Source organism: Babylonia areolata, chromosome 6 (assembly GCF_041734735.1).
Source record: "Babylonia areolata isolate BAREFJ2019XMU chromosome 6, ASM4173473v1, whole genome shotgun sequence".
NCBI lineage: Eukaryota > Metazoa > Mollusca > Gastropoda > Neogastropoda > Buccinidae > Babylonia > Babylonia areolata.
Genome location: NC_134881.1, coordinates 21,401,480 through 21,422,747, shown reverse-complemented (window position 1 = coordinate 21,422,747; position 21,268 = coordinate 21,401,480). Strand labels below are relative to the sequence as shown.

The window sequence follows — 21,268 nt, the reverse complement described above, 5'->3', positions numbered from 1 at the left end:
AAAGACTAGACGCTCAGTTTGATTTTCCAGTCAAACTTGGGAGAAAGGGCGACAGCGGGATTTGAACCAACACCCACGATCACGGACTCTCTCAATTGGCAGCTGAGTGTCTTAACCATTCTGCCACCTTCCTCTTTTTTTTTCTTCTTTTTTTTTCCAGTGCGCATCCGACCTCCCCTCAAAGTGACAAAATAGTCAACGTGATGACAGCGGGCACTACAACGGAAGAAGAAGGAGAAGCAGGCATGACGTTTTTGTTCAAAGCGGCCTGGCTTTCAGTGATCTAACAGAGCATGGCCCGCATTTCCTACTTTTCTTCAACCCCAGGTTAGGCTCGCAAGACTTGACCAGCGCATTGGGTTTATGCAGAAGTCAGGGATAAGCACCTGTACTTTCTTTCAACAGCAGCAGATGTGGTACAACGTTCATGGATCAGTCCATGCGCTTTGACACCTCTGTGGACCTGAAACTCTTAAATTAAAATGTTGAAGGGAGGCTCACTGCACCGAGGAAGTGCGGTGGTGAGAGTTAGTAACAAATCTTGCAGCTCTGCATTGGATGGCCTCTACCTTGTCACCGTTAGGCAGGGTGTGAAGGTCCCATAGTGTGAAGACATATTCGAGTTAATTGGAATAGAGATGTTTTGTGGCACACACACACACACACACGCCTTGGTGACAAAGATGCAAAAATATGCAAGGCAAATTTATTAAAGAGAAATTATACCAGATGTAGCAAGATGATTACTTAACACAAAAAGCAACACATTAAACATAAAAGAAATAACCATTAAAGAAATCAGTATTTCAGCGTTGCACATATTAACTTAAAATGCTGTAATTAAGAAATCAATAATCTGTGGTAGTCAGTTCAGTTCAGTTAATCAAGGAGGCGTCACTGTGTTCAGACAAATCCATATACACCACAACACATCTGCTAAGCACACACACACACAGGCCTTGAGGGACAGTAAAAGGAAATGAAGGAAAGAAAAAAACCCCGAAAATGGAGTATGGCTGCCTACATGGCGGGGTAAAAACAGTCATACACATAAAAGCCCACTCGTGCGCATACGAGTGAACGTGGGAGTTGCAGCCCACGAACGCAGAAGAAGAAGAAGAAGAAGAAGAAGGAAAGAAAAAAAAAGATACAAAAGTAAATATACTGATAAGTAATCAAATTAATGATATGATAAATCAAAATAGTAAATAAAAACAAAAATAAGATAAATAAATTGATGAATAAATGAAATCTTAAAAAAAAAAAAAAAAAAAAAAAATATTTGAATAATAATAATAATGATAAAATTAATAAACAAAAAATCAACATAAAAATATCTGTCAAGCAGATATGTGTTCGTCACTTCTTATAAGCACCAGAGAAATAAGAATGAACTTAGTGTAGGGAAAGAGAGCTGAGTGACACTAATGGCCTCACAGACAGTGTCTTATATGTGGTCTGTGTTATGCCTTGATCATTTCAAATGCGTTTTTGTAATCACGCACAATTCCCTGAAATCAGCTAAATTTAACCTAAAGCATGCATCATGATTTGAAGAAGCTCCAGAGGCATGTTCCAAAGCTCATAACTCTTTTGCCGTAGGACTCATATACTTGCAAAATCTCCAGGATATCTTCATTTTCATTGGCAGCATACAGAATGGTTTTAGTTTGTTTATTCAAAAACAAACAAACAAGGTGTTACAAATAATCCCCTGTCTTGTTTTATAGGTAATTAGATATGAATAAAAAAAATCAACCCAATTTTGTACACAAGCATAGGGATCTATTTCATCCTTAATCCAAATCTTGCTTACTTCCCAACTGACCACAAAAGGGCCATTTCAGAGCTGAACATGATTAGATCATATTATGAAAACCTGTCAGACAGAAACTACACAATGTTAAAAGTAAGGGGTTTTGCTTCTGTGGAAAGTATAGATCTCCTTTGACCCATGCAACAAGAGCAGGGTTATTGTTGCCTAGGGATACTTACTACTATGCATGACAAGGACAAAGCATACACAGACGTAAGCATATATTTATATGCACATGTGTATAATATATACACAAAAACAACACACTTCTATAAACAAGAAAACCTTATGTCTACACAGTCAGCTAATTCAGTCAGAACTCAGGAAACAGACCTTCTGAATGCATTCTTTGCTAAATTCACCACCAAAAAACAATACTAAAACACACACACGCACACACACAGATTGTACATATGACACAATTCCTTCCACTCACTTTTCTTCATGAATTCTCTCTTTTTTCTATATAAAACTAGTTTGAATTCTTTAATTCAAAATGGGGGAAAAGTAAATATAGATGAAAGAGCACCCAAAATTATGATGTCACCATCAGTCAGTCATAGCTTTTGCAGCAAACAATTACAAGACTCGCATGTTAGACTCATTCCATTGACATTCTACAAAATCCCACCCATGGCAGTATCTAGCTCCAATGAAAAGAATATCAAGATTTGAATGTTATCAGATTAGACTGATTTACCAGTTTCAACTAATGTTCTACAACCCAAGACAAGTCATAAGTTTTGCAGAAAGGAATCATATAACATGCTTGTCAGAATTGTTCAGCTGGCACAATTTGTAACAGAACCAACACAACAGAAAGCTCTGGTCTGTAACAACAAAACTACCTTTTCATTGCTGAGTGGCAGAAAAAAGGATATTATTTATAACTGGACAATGTATCTTGAATCCCGGCTGAAAAAAAAATTGTGGACCTGTTCGAAAGTACCTTCATACAGGAAAACCACACCCCAACACTTCAACCCAGCTACATAGAAATCTAAGACACTTTTTGCTTCAACACAGATGATAGTTTCATGGAAGAGCTGCAGAAAGAACTTGACTCTGTCAAAGCCAGCAGACCAAGCAGAACATATCCCCTTTATCATGTCACACAACTGCACTGACACTGTTGCTGCAGTCCTGTAGAATATCTCCACAGCTAATGTTTCATATCCACACATGAATGGTGACAATCATTTGGCAGTGAATGACAGGACCAAATCTTTAACAACCACCTGTGAAGTCCTTGATCACAGGTACAACAAAACCTTTCCCCCTCTAAACCAGGCCTTAGGAAACAAAAATAAGGGCGGATCTTTGAGGAAGTTTCTTGGCTTGTTTTTCTGTACTTTTCTTTTGCATGTGAGCTAGCTGAAGAGAGGAACTAAACAGTGTTGGCTTTTGTACCTCGTTTGAGCCTGACAGCTGCATAACCCAATGCACTAGTCAGGCCTTGAGTGCATGCATATTTCTGTGTACCCATCAGAGGGGATTTCTTCTATACAATAATGCCACAGGACAACACATGTTGCCATGGGTTCTTTTTTAATGTGCCATGTGTGTGCTGCACACATAACCTTGATTGCAGTGTAAAGATGAAGGAAGTAATGGAGGTGGATTCCAGCATCCCACAGGACTGAGGCTTTGAACCATTATTCTTTCTGTGTTGTATCAGAGACCTGACAGCATCAGCCACGTCCAAAGTGTGTCTGCCTGTGCAAAGCTGTTTGTGTCTGCTGCCTGATCAAGACTTTCTGCACTCACTTTAGACCATCCGATCTTGAGGAAAACCTTATGCAACCTGAGGGATTTCTTGTAGCTGTTCCACAACTCTGTGGAGACTGTTACAGACTAGAACAATCTGAGCAAAGGGTACATGTGAGTAGAAGTGAATGACCTGTTCCAAGAGATGTACCATACAAGCGACAGACTGAAATGTCTGTGCATTTTCACCCAATCCCCATTGTACCTACAGCTATATTTGGCTTTGAGTTTGACAATATAATTCAGTATATTCAGATACATGAGCAAGAAGCCGCACAACACAGATATATGGCACAAATGAATAAGATGAAAAGCTGTCTTATAATTATCATGTCCGTACTTATTTTCTGAATACTATACCATTTACAAGTAAAACAAATAAAATATCATAACAAAATGGAAGATTCTATACAGACATTTACCATGAAAGGACATCATACATTCATATAATCAAGCACATCTCAGGAGATGTCTTCATGCTGTATATTTCTTGTTATATACAATTTATTTCAAGGAACGAAGAAAGATGATGATAACACTGAAGCCCTCAGAGGGAAAATGGTAAAGCATATTCACGAGTTGAGACTCCAATTGAAGAGAAAGCCACACAAAAGGGAAAACTGACTTCTTCTTCTGCGTTCACTCGTATGCACACGAGTGGGCTTTTACGTGTATGACCGTTTTTACCCCGCCATGTAGGCAGCCATACTCTGTTTTCGGGGGTGTGCATGCTGGGTATGTTCTTGTTTCCATAACCCACCGAACGCTGACACGGATTATAGGATCTTTAACGTGCGTATTTGATCTTCTGCTTGCATATACACACGAAGGGGGTTCAGGCACTAGCAGGTCTGCACATATGTTGACCTGGGAGATCGTAAAAATCTCCACCCTTTACCCACCAGGCGCCGTCACCGTGATTCGAACCCGGTACCCTCAGATTGACAGTCCAACGCTTTAACCACTCGGCTATTGCGCCCGTCGGAAAAACTGACAAAAACTAAGAAAAACTTACACCTGATTTTCTTTGATTAACCAAGAACAAAAGCAGAATAAAGATTTTGTACAATGACTACACATAACAAAACATTGAGGAGATTAAAAAAAAAGAAGAATTTTTTTTTTAAAGAATAAGAAATGGACCAGAAGGTTAAATTGAAAGCTGGAGATGACAGAAACAAAGAGAAAAGAAAGATTTTTTTTTTTTTTTTTAAAGCTAATCAACTTTACAGCAGGTGATATTATTCTAAAGAACAAAAACATTCCCAACATCCCAACAGGGGGAATCACCTCTGAAAAACAAAATGTGAAAGTGACATGATTCAACTCGACAGCTCACCTCCAAACATTGACCTCATCAGTTTAACCCCAAACAATCATCTGTCTGGCTGATATCTCCTAACATTACTTTCTGTTAAAACATGTTTTCTGTATCCTCAAAACTAACATCTGCGTCAGTGTTGTTTCAGTGTCTGGCCACACCGCGGCAAACACTTGCAACAGAACATTAGACACTTTTCAGCACAGAATTTTAATAGAGAAATCTTCCCCAACTTCTTAAGTATCACATATATTTACTATGTACATGGTAACAACAATGCTCCATCTGTTGTAACGGCAAGCACTGATATAACAAGTATGAGTCCGTGAGCATCCATCCTTCGGCAGGTATTTTCTTTCTTGCACAAGCATTTCACGTTTCATGAATGGTTACTAGGAGCATGGACTGATTGTACAAGCGAAGACAGCAGAATGTCCTGAAACAAACAAACAAACAAAAAAAAAAAAGCACTGTGTGTTATAACTCAGGTAAGAGAAGCAGTGCTCAGCACACACCTCAAACACCACCTTAACTCTTTCACCACCAAGTTTCTGTCCCGGAAAACACTCCGCAGCACCAAATATTTTAGATGGGATGATCTTTGTAGTTGCATTTCTTGTGAAGAGAGAGACACAGAGAGAGGGGATGAGAGAGAGTGTATGTGTGCGTATGTGTGCGCGTGGTGTGTGTGCGTGTGTGTGTGGGGGGGGGGGGGTTAGATGTGCAATGCGGTTTGGCTGACTGAAATGGAAAGGCACGTAAATTTCAGTAATCTGTATATTTGTATATAGCTATTTCCATTTGGTGCCATTTATCTTTTTATTTTCTATTCATTTTATTTGTTTGTTGTTTTCTTCTTATGTTGGACATGTGCTGCTGCCAAAAAGAAAATCTCTGTACCAAAGTATAGACAATAAAGTTTGTGTATTGTGTATTGTATTGTATCAGTCAGGCTTTGGTTCATGTCAGAACAAAACAATGGACTTGTTCACTTCAAACTTGGTCAGGGGTCAAAGGTTAGTCATTGTTCTATTCATGGGGGAAACTGGCTGCAGCTGTCAAGCTTTGTTACCATGTGAAAAATGGTCTTGTTAACAAACTGACCCTTGATGTCAATTAATGTCGCCTTCAGCAGTAAAAGAGTTAAACCTCAAAAGTCGTTTACCCTTCCACTTTTGCACTTCAACAATCTACTGTTACTGGAGCGGTGGCCCAATGGGAACTCCTCCACTGAGGAAGCCAGAGAATCTGAGCATTTGGGATCAAATCCCACGCTCACCAGACTTTTCTCCCCCTCAACGTGACCTCGAGTGGTGATCTTGACGCTAGTCATTCAGATGAGATGACCAACCGAGGTCCTTTGTGTAGAGCACATAAAAGAATACACAGCAAGATGACAGTTGTCCCTGCAATATTTCTGTAAAAAAAAAAAGTCCACTTTGACAGTAAATGAAACAGATTTGCAAACACAATAAAAGAAGAAAAAAAATGTGTGGTACTGAACTCTGGTGATGCACTCTTCTCGGGACTGAGAAATCTTTTGTGAAATAAAAGTAATTCAATACCAGTACTACTAGCAGTACTACTACCTCTCAGAAAATAATAATAATATATTGCAATTACATGGTGCAAACTCCCCATAGATGTTCTCTAACCGCCTCACATGAAACGGTACATATATAACAATGCATCATACTAGTAACACAAGAGCACATGAAGACAAAGAAGTGGAACACAAAATCTGTATTCACTGATACAATACTACAAATTGCAGACGTATGAATAATCACAGGAAAAAGGCACAAACTGCACACACACAAACACACACACACATGTGCGAGTGCTTAAACACCAACCCACAAGCACACACACCACAGGAATATTACAATGGAGGGGGGCACAAGAGGAGTGTAGAGGGTGGGAGAAGACAATGCTTCGTCACATCCAAAGGCCATTTTGAACAGGTGGGTTTTCAGTTTACTTTTGAAAGAGGACAGAGTTGGTGAGTGCCATAGATCCAGAGGAAGAGAATTTAAAACAGAAGCTGCTTGATGCTGAAAAGCCCTTTGACCAAATGACTTTGAAGAGACTTTGGGGACTCGAAGAAAAAAAAATATAATAAAACACTAACAAAAACAAAATGAAACAAAAAGACAGTAACTGCAGCAGCATTTATGAGATGTATATGTAGAATAGCAACTGTACCAGCAGTTGTGGGAGTAGCAGCAAAAATAGCAACAGCTACTGTATATACACATACAATGACAACATTAGTGGTAATAAAAGAACAACAACAACAACACCCCCAAAACACAAAAAAAACAACCCTCACATGCATAATTATTTTTTCCTGCCCCATGCCATTTCCTTTTCTTTTTGTCCACTCTACTCATCTAGCACTAGTATCACTTACAGTGAAAAGACATTAAAGAACACATGAACACACCCTCACCCCTCCCACATAATACACACCGACAGCACCCACACATACCATGGGCAATTACGGTGCCTGGCGGCGATCCTCAGAAAGGTTCCGGAGCGTGTCCTGCACAAAGTCGCTTCCCATGATGGCGTTCAGGTAGCGGCAGTCTGGGCTGTGGCGCACGTGCTCGTTCCACACGTTGTGGTCAGACGTCAGGTAATCCAGCACCAGACCACAGTAGAAGCAGCGCACTCTGCGTCCAGGGCCTGTGAAACATTTGTATTTGTTTGTATTTGTATTTATTTTTATCACAACAGATTTCTCTGTGTGAAATTCAGGCTGCTTTCCCCAGGGAGAGCGCGTCGCTATACTACAGCGCCACTCATGTTTTTGTATTTTTTCCCGTGTGCAGTTTTATTTGTTTTTCCTATCGAAGTGGATTTTTCTTCAAAATTTTGCCAGGAACAACCCTTTTGTTGCCATGGGTTCTTTTACGTGCGCCAAGAACATGCTGCACACGGGACCTCAGTTTATCGTCTCATCCGATTGACTAGCGCCCAGACCACCACTCAAGGTCTAGAGGAGGAGGAGAAAATATCGGCGGCTGAGCCATGATTCGAACCAGCATGCTCAGATTCTCTCGCTTCCTAGGTGGACACGTTACCTCTAGGCCACCATTCCACATGGACATATACATCTGATTTGTCAGTCTTCCCTGCACTTCATGGGTGAAAAAAATCACCCACACTCTCATTCAGATCTTTATAACTCTGTTGTTTGTGCTACCATTTAACTGAAACTGAACAGGGTCCTCTAATTAACCATCTGAGTACCTTATAGGTAAAAAATTGACCCACACTCTCATCTAAACTGTCATAACTGTCAGTTTTGCTTTCATTTAAATGGAATTTGATAACCATCCCCATACCTCGAGGGTGAAAGATTACCCACGCTCTCATTACATTTTCATAAACAGGATCAGTTGTGCTACTATTTAACTGAAACTGAACAGGGGCCTCTAATTAACCATCCGTGTACCTCACAGGTAAAAAATCAACCCACGCTCTCATTGACACTGTCATAACTAAAGTCAGTATTCAATTATTTAGATGAAATCTGATGACTTTATCCACTCCAGCGTGATTTTTACATATCACAACCAAATTTCATATGCTGTTGTTTTCTTTGTCAACAAAGGGATTTATCATTAAATAAACAATGAAATCTTCATATCAAAACACACAGAAATAGGAAGGTGGGACAAAGTGGAAAAAAAAGAAGAGAGATCGCAGAACATGAATGACAAAAGCTCCACAATGTCGATGATTCAGCCACGGGACATCCGATGACCTTGACACAGAGAAACACACACACACACACACACACACACACACACAGTGAGACACATAATACACACACAAGAATCAAGAAAATTAATCCTGTAACTACTACTGGGGCATGAAGGATAAACAGTACGTTGAGTAATTAAATCTGCATTGCATAAACAGCAAAAAACTTTGTGAAGTCAATTGACGCATGTCCATACTTGAGTTCAGAATGATTTTGGTACAACAGTAGTCTTAACAGTCAACACATGAATTCAGTAATGATTTTTTTTTTTTTTTTTTTTTTTTTTTGTGAAAAGAAGAAGAGAACATGTCACATCATGTGACATGACAATCTTTCTCATCTTTGTAAACAATAAACAATGTCACATGACAATCTTTCTTATCTCTGAAAACAATAAATAACTGACTTTCCACAAACACTAGCAGCTAACTTCTCACCAGTTGCTCCCCATGGTATTCTCTCATGAATACACTTTTCACATGGGTAACACCACCACATTCAAAAAATGAGAACAATAATGAGGAAGTGTATAACCGGGACTGTTCAAACTCACTTCAAAATACATCCAAGAAAAACTACTCTTCTTCTTCTTCTGCGTTCACTTGTATGCACACGAGTGGGCTTTTACGTGTATGACCGTTTTCACCCCGCCATGTAGGCAGCCATACTCCGTTTTCGGGGGTGTGCATGCTGGGCATGTTCTTGTTTCCATAACCCAACAAACGCTGACATGGATTACAGGATCTTTAACGTGCGCATTTGATGTTCTGCTTGCATATACACACGAACGGGGTTCATGCACTAGCAGGTCTGCACATATTTTGACCTGGGAGATTGTAAAAATCTCCACCCTTTACCCACCAGGTGCCGTCACTGTGATTCAAACCCGGGACCCTCAGATTGACAGTCCAACGCTTTAACCACTCGGCTATTGCGCCCGTCAAAGAAAAACTACAAATTGTACAATACCATAATTTGACTTCATTGCCTGATTCAGCGGAATTTTATATAATAATCCTACACAAAGTTGTATTATGTTCAGGGATCATGGTATTACGCAGTCAATAAACAAAATTATTATGCTAATGGACTGGCCACAAAAACAAATAACTGAACAAAACATTAAAAGCTGGGAAAACTACTGCTTAGCAAATTGGCAATGGCCATATCATCTGAAACAGAAGTTACTAATCCCCTCGCCAATTCCACCCTCTGAAATGAAATTTTTTTAAAAGGCACAGAAAAGGAGAAGAACAATTTTACCATCATTAGACATTTTCATGTAATGAATCAAGCAAAAAATATTATAGATTACTGAATATAATAAATCAATCAATCAATAAATAAAAAAATATGTATAATAATAATAATCTAATGAAACATAATGCATGTTATGGTGAAAGATAACTGTGTAACTGATTTTCTAAGTGTTTTTTTTTTGTGTGTGTGTTTTTTTTTTTTTTTTTTTTTTGGTGGTTGTTTTCATAATTATCACTGTATCGACGGTATCAGCTTGTGTTATCATGATGTGGCGTACTGTTTGAAAAAAGAATGACATTACTGATAATAACTCTATTACGTATATATCATGTATGAACTTCATCTGATCTAGGTTTTGCGACCTTTTTACCTTGTATCACTATTTGATAAATGTACACCTCAGGGAAATTTTTTTTTTCTTTTTTTGAATGAATTCTACTGTGCATGTTCGTAAAGAGCACAAACATGTTCTGCCACAAACCGGGATACATAACAGTATTTACAAAACAATGCTGAATGAAAATCAAAACACAGAGGCAATGTTTGAATGTATTTTGAAACCTACAAATACAATGACTATGAACCAGTTATGTGTAGATATGGGTTATACTTTATGCCAAAATATTTCACAAAGCAAAACGTCAGATACAACGAAACAAGATTTTTTTTTTCAATTGCAGAAAACAAAAAATGAATGACCAGATGACTTAAGGAAAATAATATAAGAGAAAATTAATTAAACCACAGTTTCAAGAGAAATCTGATGAAAATAATGATATTCTGGTGTTCATCTAGAAAGTCATGAAACATTGTCTTGCACAGCAGAAGTGGCAGAATGGTTAAGCACACTCATCTGCCAATACAGTGTCTGTGAGGGTCTGGGTTCGAATCCCACCCGCGTTCCTTCTCCTAAGCTTGACTGGAAAATAAAACTGAGTGACTAGTCATTTGGATGAGACGGAAAACCGAGGTCCTGTGTGCAGCACGCACTTGGTGCACTGAAAAAGAAACCATGACAAAAATACGTGTTGTCCTCAGGCAAAATTCTGCAAGAGAAATCCTCTCTGATACATACACAAATACATATGCAATCACACATATATACCAATGAACAGCTACTACACACCTATAGTGCCACACCACCGCACAAATCAACAGCTACTATCCAACTATAGTGCCACACCACCTGACCAATCAACAGCCACCACACACCTATAATGCCACACCACCACACCAATCAACAACTACTACCCATCTATAATGCTACACTACCCGACCAATCAACAGCCACCACACACCTAAAGCACCACACTACCTGAACAATCAACAGCCACCACACACCTATAGCACCACACTAACCGACCAATCAACAGCCACCACACACCTATAGCACCACACTAACCAACCAATCAACAGCCACCACACACGTATAACGCCACACTAACTGACCAATCTACAGCCACCACACACCTGTAGCACCACACTACCCAACCAACCACCAGCCACTACACACTTAACGCCACACTACCTGATGAATCAACAGCCACTACCTACCAAAACACATCACCACACCAATCAACAGCCACTACCCACCTATAGCACCATACCAATCAACAGCTACTACCCATCTATAGAACCACACCAATTAACAGCCACTACCCATCTATAGCACCATACCAATCAACAGCCACTACCCATCTATAGCACCACACCAATCAACAGCCACTACCCACCTATAGCACCACACCAATCAACAGCCACTACCCACCTATAGCACCACACCAATCAACAACTACTACCCACCTATAGCACCACACCAATCAACAACTACTACACCTATAGCACCACACCAATCAACAACTACTACACCTATAGCACCACACCAATCAACAACTACTACACACCTATAGCACCACACCAATCAACAACTACTACACCTATAGCACCACACCAATCAACAACTACTACACACCTATAGCACCACACCAATCAACAACTACTACACCTATAGCACCACACCAATCAACAGCCACTACCCACCTATAGCACCACACCAATCAACAACAACTACTACACCTATAGTGCCACACCAATCAACAACTACTACACACCTATAGCGCCACACCAATCAACAACTACTACACCTATAGCACCACACCAATCAACAACTACTACACCTATAGTGCCACACCAATCAACAACTACTACACCTATAGCACCACACCAATCAACAACTACTACACCTATAGTGCCACACCAATCAACAACTACTACACCTATAGTGCCACACCAATCAACAACTACTACACACCTATAGCACCACACCAATCAACAACTACTACCCACCAATAGCACCACACCAATCAACAACTACTACACCTATAGCACCACACCAATCAACAACTACTACCCACCTATAGTGCCACACCAATCAACAACTACTACACACCTATAGTGCCACACCAATCAACAACTACTACACACCTATAGCACCACACCAATCAACAACTACTACCCACCAATAGCACCACACCAATCAACAACTACTACCACCTATAGCACCACACCAATCAACAACTACTACCCACCTATAGTGCCACACCAATCAACAACTACTACACACCTATAGCGCCACACCAATCAACAACTACTACCCACCTATAGCGCCACACCAATCAACAACTACTACCCACCTATAGCACCACACCAATCAACAGCCACTACCCATCTATAGCACCACACCTATCAACAGCCACTACCCACCTATAGCACCACACCAATCAACAGCCACTACCCATCTATAGCGCCACACCAATCAACAGCCACTACCCACCTATAGAACCACACCAAACAACAGCCACTACCCACACCTATCATGCCACACCACCCGACCAATCAACAGCCACTACCCACACCTATCATGCCACACTACCCGACCAATCAACAGCCACTACCCACCTATAGCACCACACCAATCAACAGCTACTACCCACCTATAACGAAGAACCCTGAAAGGGCCATGCTGGACACCTCAATACCACCACTGTCAGGCCAGTCACCGCCGTACGTCCCCCGCCGTTTCCTCAGTGGCACAAACTGCCGGTCAGTGGCCCGGCTGAGGTCAATGCGGGCAGTCCTTGCAGCCCAGGGGGGCAGAGAACTTGCCGCATGCACAGTGACCGGAGGGAGTTGTACTGGAAGGGAGGATCCAGCATCAGGGGGCTGCACTGGGGGAGGGTGTGACAGAAACATTGCTGACTGCTGCGTAGCGGCAGACTGTGAAGCCTGGACAGGCTGTGACCAGCACCGCCTCCCTCCTGACTGGATTCTGTTCTCTGACAAGGGTGGATCCTGTTGTGCTGCAAGTGAAAGACCTGACTGGGCAGGGAGGAGGCATGGTTCACGTTGCACCGGAGATTGTTCTTGGGGTGTACGGGAGAACACCTTTATTTCAACAATACCTGGGCAAGCCTGTTCCTGGGTGACTACTGAAGCCTGTCCTCCGCAAGCGCCAAGGTCTTCATCGCTTTGTGACTCTTGTGCTGCCACTGTGATGGAATTCTCACTGCAAGCAGCTACACAGTCCTCATCATGAAGAGCAAAGCTGGAACTCCATTCGTGACCTGAACATTGACTAATGAAATGTGCACTGTTTCCTGGAGAACTTACTTGAACTGGTTCACAGAAAGACACAGCTGGAGTCTCACTGTCCAGTGAATGCTGGGAGAGAGACAAAGGGGAGGAACATGTTTGTGGGACAGAATATCCTGCAGGAAATGCACAACCACCACCATCTTCTTCCATATCTTCTTTCAAATGTGCACTGCCATCAGCTGTAGCTGACTCCAGTTCTGTATTCTGATCAAGTTCTGAGATGGCAACATTCACTGACTGTCCTGTGCTAGTGCCTCCCTTCAGCATTTCTCTGCCCGGTAGTGAACTGCTGGGGTCTGTTTGTGTAGAAGCTGACTGAGAAGCAGATGCAGAATGACGGCTTCCTTTTCCATTGTCCTTCCACTCGTCAGGCATGGCATCCAAGTCTGCAGCACATTCTGGAAGTCCTTCAACACTACCTTCCTCCACATCTTCTGCCTTACTTTCTTCTCCACACAAGTCTTTGTGTTCTTCTGTGTTGTCAGTTGATGGGCTTTGACTGGTTGCCAGTATTCCTGCTTCAGGTCTACTGCTTTCCCCGGAGTTTCCTACAGCATCATTCGAGTCTGCAGACACAATGTCCTGAGTTTCTGCACCAGACTGATCTCGCCTGACATCCATGATTTTTGACTCTGCATAAGGGCGAAGATCAGCCACGCCTATTTTCACCATGGGGTCAATCTGGATGTTTGAAAATCCGTGTCCCCCATGATCTTCATGTTCCCTGTGCCCACCAGAAACCTGATCAATACTTGTCTTTCTTCTCAAGTTATGTTGCTTGGGAAAAGTCATGTCAACATTGAATTCCAGATCTGGATCCTCTTTACGTTTGAGGTATAACTTTTCTAAATCCTCTTTGTGTTTGAGGTCTGATTTGTGCCTTTCTCCACAGCTATCAGGAATGCCTCCTCCACTGTCAGTCCAAGCTCCAGTGTAGAGTTTCATTCTGGCATAATCATGGGATGCAAAATCATCATCCTGAATATCTATACCTCTCTCTTTAAAGTAAATGTCCTCTATTGGGTACAAAATATTCATCTTGTTTTCAGCTTGTACATATTGAAGCAGAAAACTGTTTTTCATATGCCCCTGATACTGTAACCTTTCTTTTGGGACGTTTTCTGGAACATACCCTGATACAGCTGGAGCCATTTTCTTTTGACTTCTGCCTTGCTGTGGTACGTCTTCCACTCGACTCTGGGATCCATTCTTCAGGCAAGAACCCTGAGGATCATGACTCTTCAGTTTGGCCTTTGGATTGTACAGAAAGAATTGCTTTATCTGGCAATAGGCAGAGGACAACTGATCATCAACAACCAACAGCTGACATTTCTCGGACAGCAACTTGAGTCCTTCATCCCGCTCTTCACTCAGCAGGTCCTCATCAGTGTAAAGCAGGCGGTCACTTTTATCACCTGCCTCCCTATGGTCAGACGGTTCTTTCTCACCGACGAACTGGTCTTCTTCTGCAATGTATTTTTTCTGGATATCATCATCCTTCTTTTTGTTCCATCCCACTGTCTTCCTGCCTATGGTACTGCCGAGCAGATTCGTAGCAATGGTAATGAATGTGTGGGAAAGGTGATTCTCATCCACAGGTCCATTGGCAGGGACCGTATCCTCCTCCTCCCCATTGGCAGGATATGCAGTTTCGCTGTCACCTAGCTGTTTTTTTGTGTGCTCCATTCCATGGGCTGTGATGGACCCATTCCTGCTCCGAACCATTCTTGTACTGAATTACTGACGTATCATGGAGAAGAAAGAAATTGTGTTCAGAATCAAACTTATCCTTTCACACAAGGAGACAGCAAATGTTGTTGTTTTTTCACTGGTAGCATAATTCAATTTTTACTTCCAAGCAGTAATGTATCTGAAGAAGCTCTGTTTCAGTCACAGCAGAAAGAAAAGAAATAAAATACTCAGCTCAAGTTTGCTTTCCTGTGTTGGCTCTGCAGATGATTGTCTGGTCCAACAAGTGGAAGTTTGTACCTGCAACAACAGAAGAGGGAGTTAAATAATGGTGGTAGGCTGATGATATGTAATGGTAATCATGTGTGAGTGACTGTGTGTGTTGTGTGGTGTGCTATCTGTACATTATATCATATTTATAAACATGTTTGTTTGAAGCCAGAAACATTCACACTGTGTCTTGCTGCTGTGTATGAATGTGTGTGTGTGTGTGTGTGTGTGTGTGTGTGTGTCTGTGTGTGTGTCTGTGTGAGTGAAGGAGAGAGAATCTGCATGTTTCATGTGTGTGCATAATTATGTTTAAAAGTGTGTGTGTGTGTGTGTGTGTGTCTGTTTCATGTGTGTGCATAATTATGTTTAAAAGTGTGTGTGTGTGTGTGTGTGTGTGTGTGTGTGTGTGTGTGTGTGTGTGTGTGTGTGTCTGTGTGAGTGAAGGAGAGAGAATCTGCATGTTTCATGTGTGTGCATAATTATGTTTAAAAGTGTGTGTGTGTGTGTGTGTGTGTGTGTGTGTGTGTGTGTGCGCGCGCGCGCACACACACACGCGCATGCGCACGCACGTGTGCTTGTGTGTGAGTGTGTGTGCGTGCATGCCCGTGTGCATGTGCATGTGTGAGACAGAGACAGACAGACAGACAGACAGAGAGAAGATTGTGTACACGTATGTATGCCTGCATATCCATGTTTATATATATATATATATATATATATATATATATATATATATATATATTTAACACTGGAAATTTGTTCGAGGGCAATAACAAAAAGACTAGGCCACAAAACAAAGCAAAACAAAAACAACACTGTCTTGCCTGCTGTAGTTTCCTGATAGGGCGTCAGCAACTGAATTTAGTGTTTACACAATCAGTGCTTAGTGAATCAGTGACAAGGCTTTATATCTGGATGACAATATGAAGAGAACGAGGAAAACTTTTGAGATGATTTCAGTGGCCACACAGAAACAATAAATGAGGAAAGTTTCACATGTGTGTGTGTGTGTGTGTGTGTGTGTGTGTGTGTGAGAGAGTGCACAGTGTGTGTGTGTGTGTGTGTGTGTGTGTGTGTGTGTGTGTCTGTCTCTGTCTGTGTCTGTATTGCTCCTGTCACTGATGATGTTCAAGTCATTCTCTTATGATCATTTTTGAGGTGTGGCATAAAATTCTACAATTAAGCTCTGTGTGTGCGTGTGTGTGTGTGTGCGTGTGTGTGTGTGTGTGTGCGTGTGCGTGTGTGTGTGACACTGCCACCACATCAACACTTAGCTATTCAAAAACTTGTTAAACAGACGCTGGAAGGATTAATCTATAACTTCTAGATACATTTCTGAATCAGAAGCTAGCCAAAACATTTACAAATGTACAAATAGAATGCCAACAAAATAATATAAAACATAGAACAAACATCATTCTATCATAATTCAGGCAAAAGGCTGAAGAAGCCTACAGCTTGTACAAGACAACCAATGATATGGTTTGATAACCAAACTTGTACATTTTCACTTTAGCCACAATCAATACTTTGATCCCTTTTCCACAATCAACAATACATTGATCAGTTTGCCACAATCAACACAGTGATCAGCCACGCTGCAGCCAACACTTTGATCAATTTGCTACAATCAACAATTTGATCATTTTGCCACAATTAACACTTTGATTAGTTTGCTGCAATCAAAACTTTCTTCAATTTTCAACAATTCAATCATATTGCCTCAAAGAACACTTTGAGTTTGCCACAATCATTTTGCCACAATCAACACTTTTGATTACTTTGCTATATACAATCATCACTTTGATCATTTTCCCACAATCAACACTTTGATCATTTTTCAAAATCAACAATTTGATCATTTTGCCACAGTAAAAAATTTCATCATTTTGCCACAATGAACACTTATCAGTTTGCCAAAACCAACAGTTTCATCATTTTGCCACAAATTAACAATTTTATCAGTTTACCATGGAACCCTGCCAGAAAATAAATGAAGGAAAAAATAATTCAAAAGTCAAAGTTAATGATGGGCTAACTGCTAGAAAGGTGTGGACTGAGTTGCCACATTACTGCTATTTTTCACTTTGCATGTTCTGGTCTGACCTGCTCATTACCAACCCTGAGGCTATATAATGCTATAGGTAACAACAAGTGCAGTACATACAACCTCACTGGCTAAGACATGAGGTATACCACATTGGAGGCCACAATTAATATCTGAATTTGAGTTTGAATGTATAATGCTGAAATTAGAAGGCCCTTCTCAGGTGTCTTACACTAAATGCCGATAGTTGTTTAAAATATTGCTCCCGTCATTGGTGACGTGTGAGTCATTCTCTTAGGATCATTTTTGAGGCGCGGCATCAAATTTTACAATAATTATTACTATGTATAAGATTTATCCATAGCCTACACATTGAGTGTTCTCGTTTATGAAACTGACACACACACACACACACACACACACACACACATACATACACACACAAACAAACATGCGCGGAACGCGCGCTTACACACACACACACACACACACACACGACGAAATGGGACAATATAGGGATATATATTACACATTGTTTCCAACCTTCTGAAAGCAGTTCAACAGCAGAGTGGGCCTCAGTAGAGGCAATTCGTTTAATATATTGTGCAGCGCAATCTGTGAACAACGTATGGAGCTGTCAACAACAAGAAGCTGAAACAACTGCATTGAAATTTGAATGACGAATCGTTATTTGAGATTCTATTTCATGTTTGTTACGAAACTCACATACTCTTTTCTCATAATACAATACAAAAACGTATGAGAAGTAGGGGAAGGAATGTGGAAATTGCCAGAGTATGGAAGAAAACAATTAACATAGTTTTGAGGACTGTCACTCACCGGCAGAGACGTAAGAACGATACATTACTGGAACGTACTGGAAGGTGACAAGACGTTTGTCGCTGTTGTCAAAATGGCGGTACCTCCCGGAAATTTCTTTCCTGATTGGCCTAGGCCAATGTCACGATGTTGCACTATTTTTGGCTTCCATACAATCGGATTTTTCCGAAACTTGATCGAGCTCGGAACATAATTATGGAATGTTTTCGTTTGAATAGGCAGCGACTATAATCATGCGAGTAGACAAGGTAATGCATGTTGTCAATGATATGCGTTCTTCGTCTTTTATACTTGTACGCATTACTGTTGCAGCGCCGACTAAACCTAACACACAAAAAGAAAAATCCCGACCAAGAAACAGTGAATATTCACACTGACAAAATAATACGTTTGCTGAGTGGGAGAAGAGATGGGACATGAACGACCTTCCACCCGTGAAGTGCTCTACACTACCAGTGATCCGCAACAGAAGAGTCCTTACCAATGACTATAAACTGCACGGGCATGCTCTGGAAACCGTCACCAGTGTCAAGTACCTTAGGGGTTGCCTTCTAAACTGCAGTGCGCACATTAACACCTTGTGAAAAAGAAGAAGAAGAAGAAAAAAAAAAAGCCAGCAAGATCCTGGGTTTCCTGAAAAGAAACACTGAAGATTGGCTCCAGAAGCATCAAAGAGATGGCATACAAATCCTGTGTATGTCCCATCCTAGAGTATGCATGCTGAGTCTGAGATCCTTCAGTATACTCAACTGACAGAACATCGACAGACTTGAGGCCATCCATGCAGAGGAGAGCATGCAGCCCGCTTAAATTCGTACAGTAAGGGCGCTGTACACCTCCTGCCCCTCATACATGATATAGAGGATCTCAAGTGGCCTAGTCTTCAAGGCAGGAGACGGACAGCACACCTCGCTGTGCCAGTTTTACAACTGAAATCCACCACAACCTATATAGTCCACACTGACTACATCAAAAGCGAATTTTCCTACTCTGCCACGACAGCGACGCGGTCGATCATGGCCAGCAGTTCAAACTCCCACCGTGTCGAACCCAGTACCTATATATACAGTTTTCGTTCCTCCCAAGGACCATCAGGGATTGGAACAGTTTACCTGATAATGTTGTGGAAGCCATGAATTAGGCGGTCAAGACCGTCGACACGTTGTGTCAAGGGCCTCGATCCAAACTTCAATGGGGCAACACGTACTTCTTTGTCCCTGGGGCCCGGCCCGGGCTCCCCTGGCTGAAACGGGGGTGCTTAACGGTCATGGTTCTGCTTTTTGTATTTGTATTTCTTTTTATCACAACACAGATTTCTCTGTGTGAAGTTCGGGCTGCTCTCCCCAGGGAGAGCGCGTCGCTACTCCACATTTTAGATCAGATTCTATCTGTGTGACACAACTAGTTAACAAAATAATGATTCTGGTCGCTAATGAAGAAGAAGAAGAAGAAGAAGAAGAAGAAACCAGTCATTAAACTCTGATCACTGCATATGGTGAACACTAGATCAGAAGTCCAATGCCTAACAAATTCTGTCATATCATGAGTTCCACCAGTTTCAGTACTTGTGACTCTGGACTAGTTCCTTGATAACACCAAGGTACAACAAGTATATGAAGATTACAGACGCAGCACGTACAAAAGGGTCAGTATGAAAAAATAATATAATTAGTCAACTGTTTCACCAGGATCATGTATTTCAACAACTATGTATGTGTACACTAATTTCATCAGAATCATACTGCACAAAAGGGTTGAGAGAAATCGATTTAGCGCATCTGATGAAGGGCACATATTGTTTCTGTTTTCAGTCTATATTATTACTAATAGTGTGCCCTCGATTGGTACATTGTGTGTGTGTGTGTGTGTGTGTGTGTGTGTGTGTGTGTGTGTTTGCACGCACGCAAGCTAGTGTATATGCATATGTGTGTCCCTGTGTGTGTGAAAATATATAGCATGGGTGTAAAGAAAAGTCATTGAGATCATGTGTGTGTGTGTGTGTGTGTGTGTGTGTGTGTGTGTGTGAAAGAGGGAGCACTTAACTGTGGGCAGTAATCTATTGCAATCTTTTAGTGAGGATAACTTTTTATAATATTAATAGAATTCTAATAAACCACGATATCTTACTGAGGATGAAAAGCTGCCGCTTGTTGGGCCTCCTGAGAGTGGAGGTTGTGTTCTGAAATATGGGTCCAGGCTTCCAAGAAAAAGGAAAGAAAGAATTAAAGGGTTAGTTGCTTAAAACCCCTTCACTGCCATGGGAAAAAACAGTAGAAAGTGGTGTTTCAAGTCATGAAACAACATCCAAAACAATAAGCTGAAAACTGATAACATGGTCTGGAGATATACCACTCTAAACTGTGTGAACTTTCAGCCTTCCAGGATTATTTCCCTTCCTTCTGATGACGTCATCAGTGACGTCATTATTCACGCATCACATAATGTGTCGGGCAGTGAAGGGGTTTAAATAATAAAGATCAAATTGTTCATAACCTATGCACTTGTTCCCCAGCAGCCTTGTCCGATGGTAATCGACTGCATTCATATCTGAACTTGCGTAATACTAGATGGCCCAACATACATGTAGGCTGTCCATGAAGATTATTGATATAATGAGAGAAGTTTTCCATTTAAAGACAAAAGTTCATTGTCTTCTCTCTGTTCTTAAATTGTTTTCTTGACTTTTTTCATATTCTTTTTTATATGTTGATTATTGTCCATTGACAGTAAGGACCACTGGTGTCTGAAAATGTGTCAAAAGTTTAACAGCCACAAAGAAACTAAATGATATTTGTGTATAATTAATGGTTGTATAAAATAAAAAAAAAAAAA

The 21,268-nt window shown here is 41.0% G+C and overlaps 1 protein-coding gene across 1 annotated transcript; it reads right to left on the bottom strand.

Moving 5' to 3' along the window:
• Positions 1–692: 692 nt before the first annotated feature.
• LOC143282827 (uncharacterized) lies at positions 693–18,526 on the bottom strand. The gene is made up of 4 exons (XM_076588635.1): positions 18,437–18,526; positions 12,930–15,579; positions 7,396–7,592; positions 693–5,340 (listed from the first exon to the last, which is right to left on the bottom strand). Exons 2-3 carry the CDS (start codon positions 15,313–15,315, stop codon positions 7,405–7,407), a joined length of 2,574 nt encoding a protein of 857 aa, XP_076444750.1. The 5' UTR covers positions 15,316–15,579; positions 18,437–18,526; the 3' UTR covers positions 693–5,340; positions 7,396–7,404.
• Positions 18,527–21,268: the final 2,742 nt, after the last annotated feature.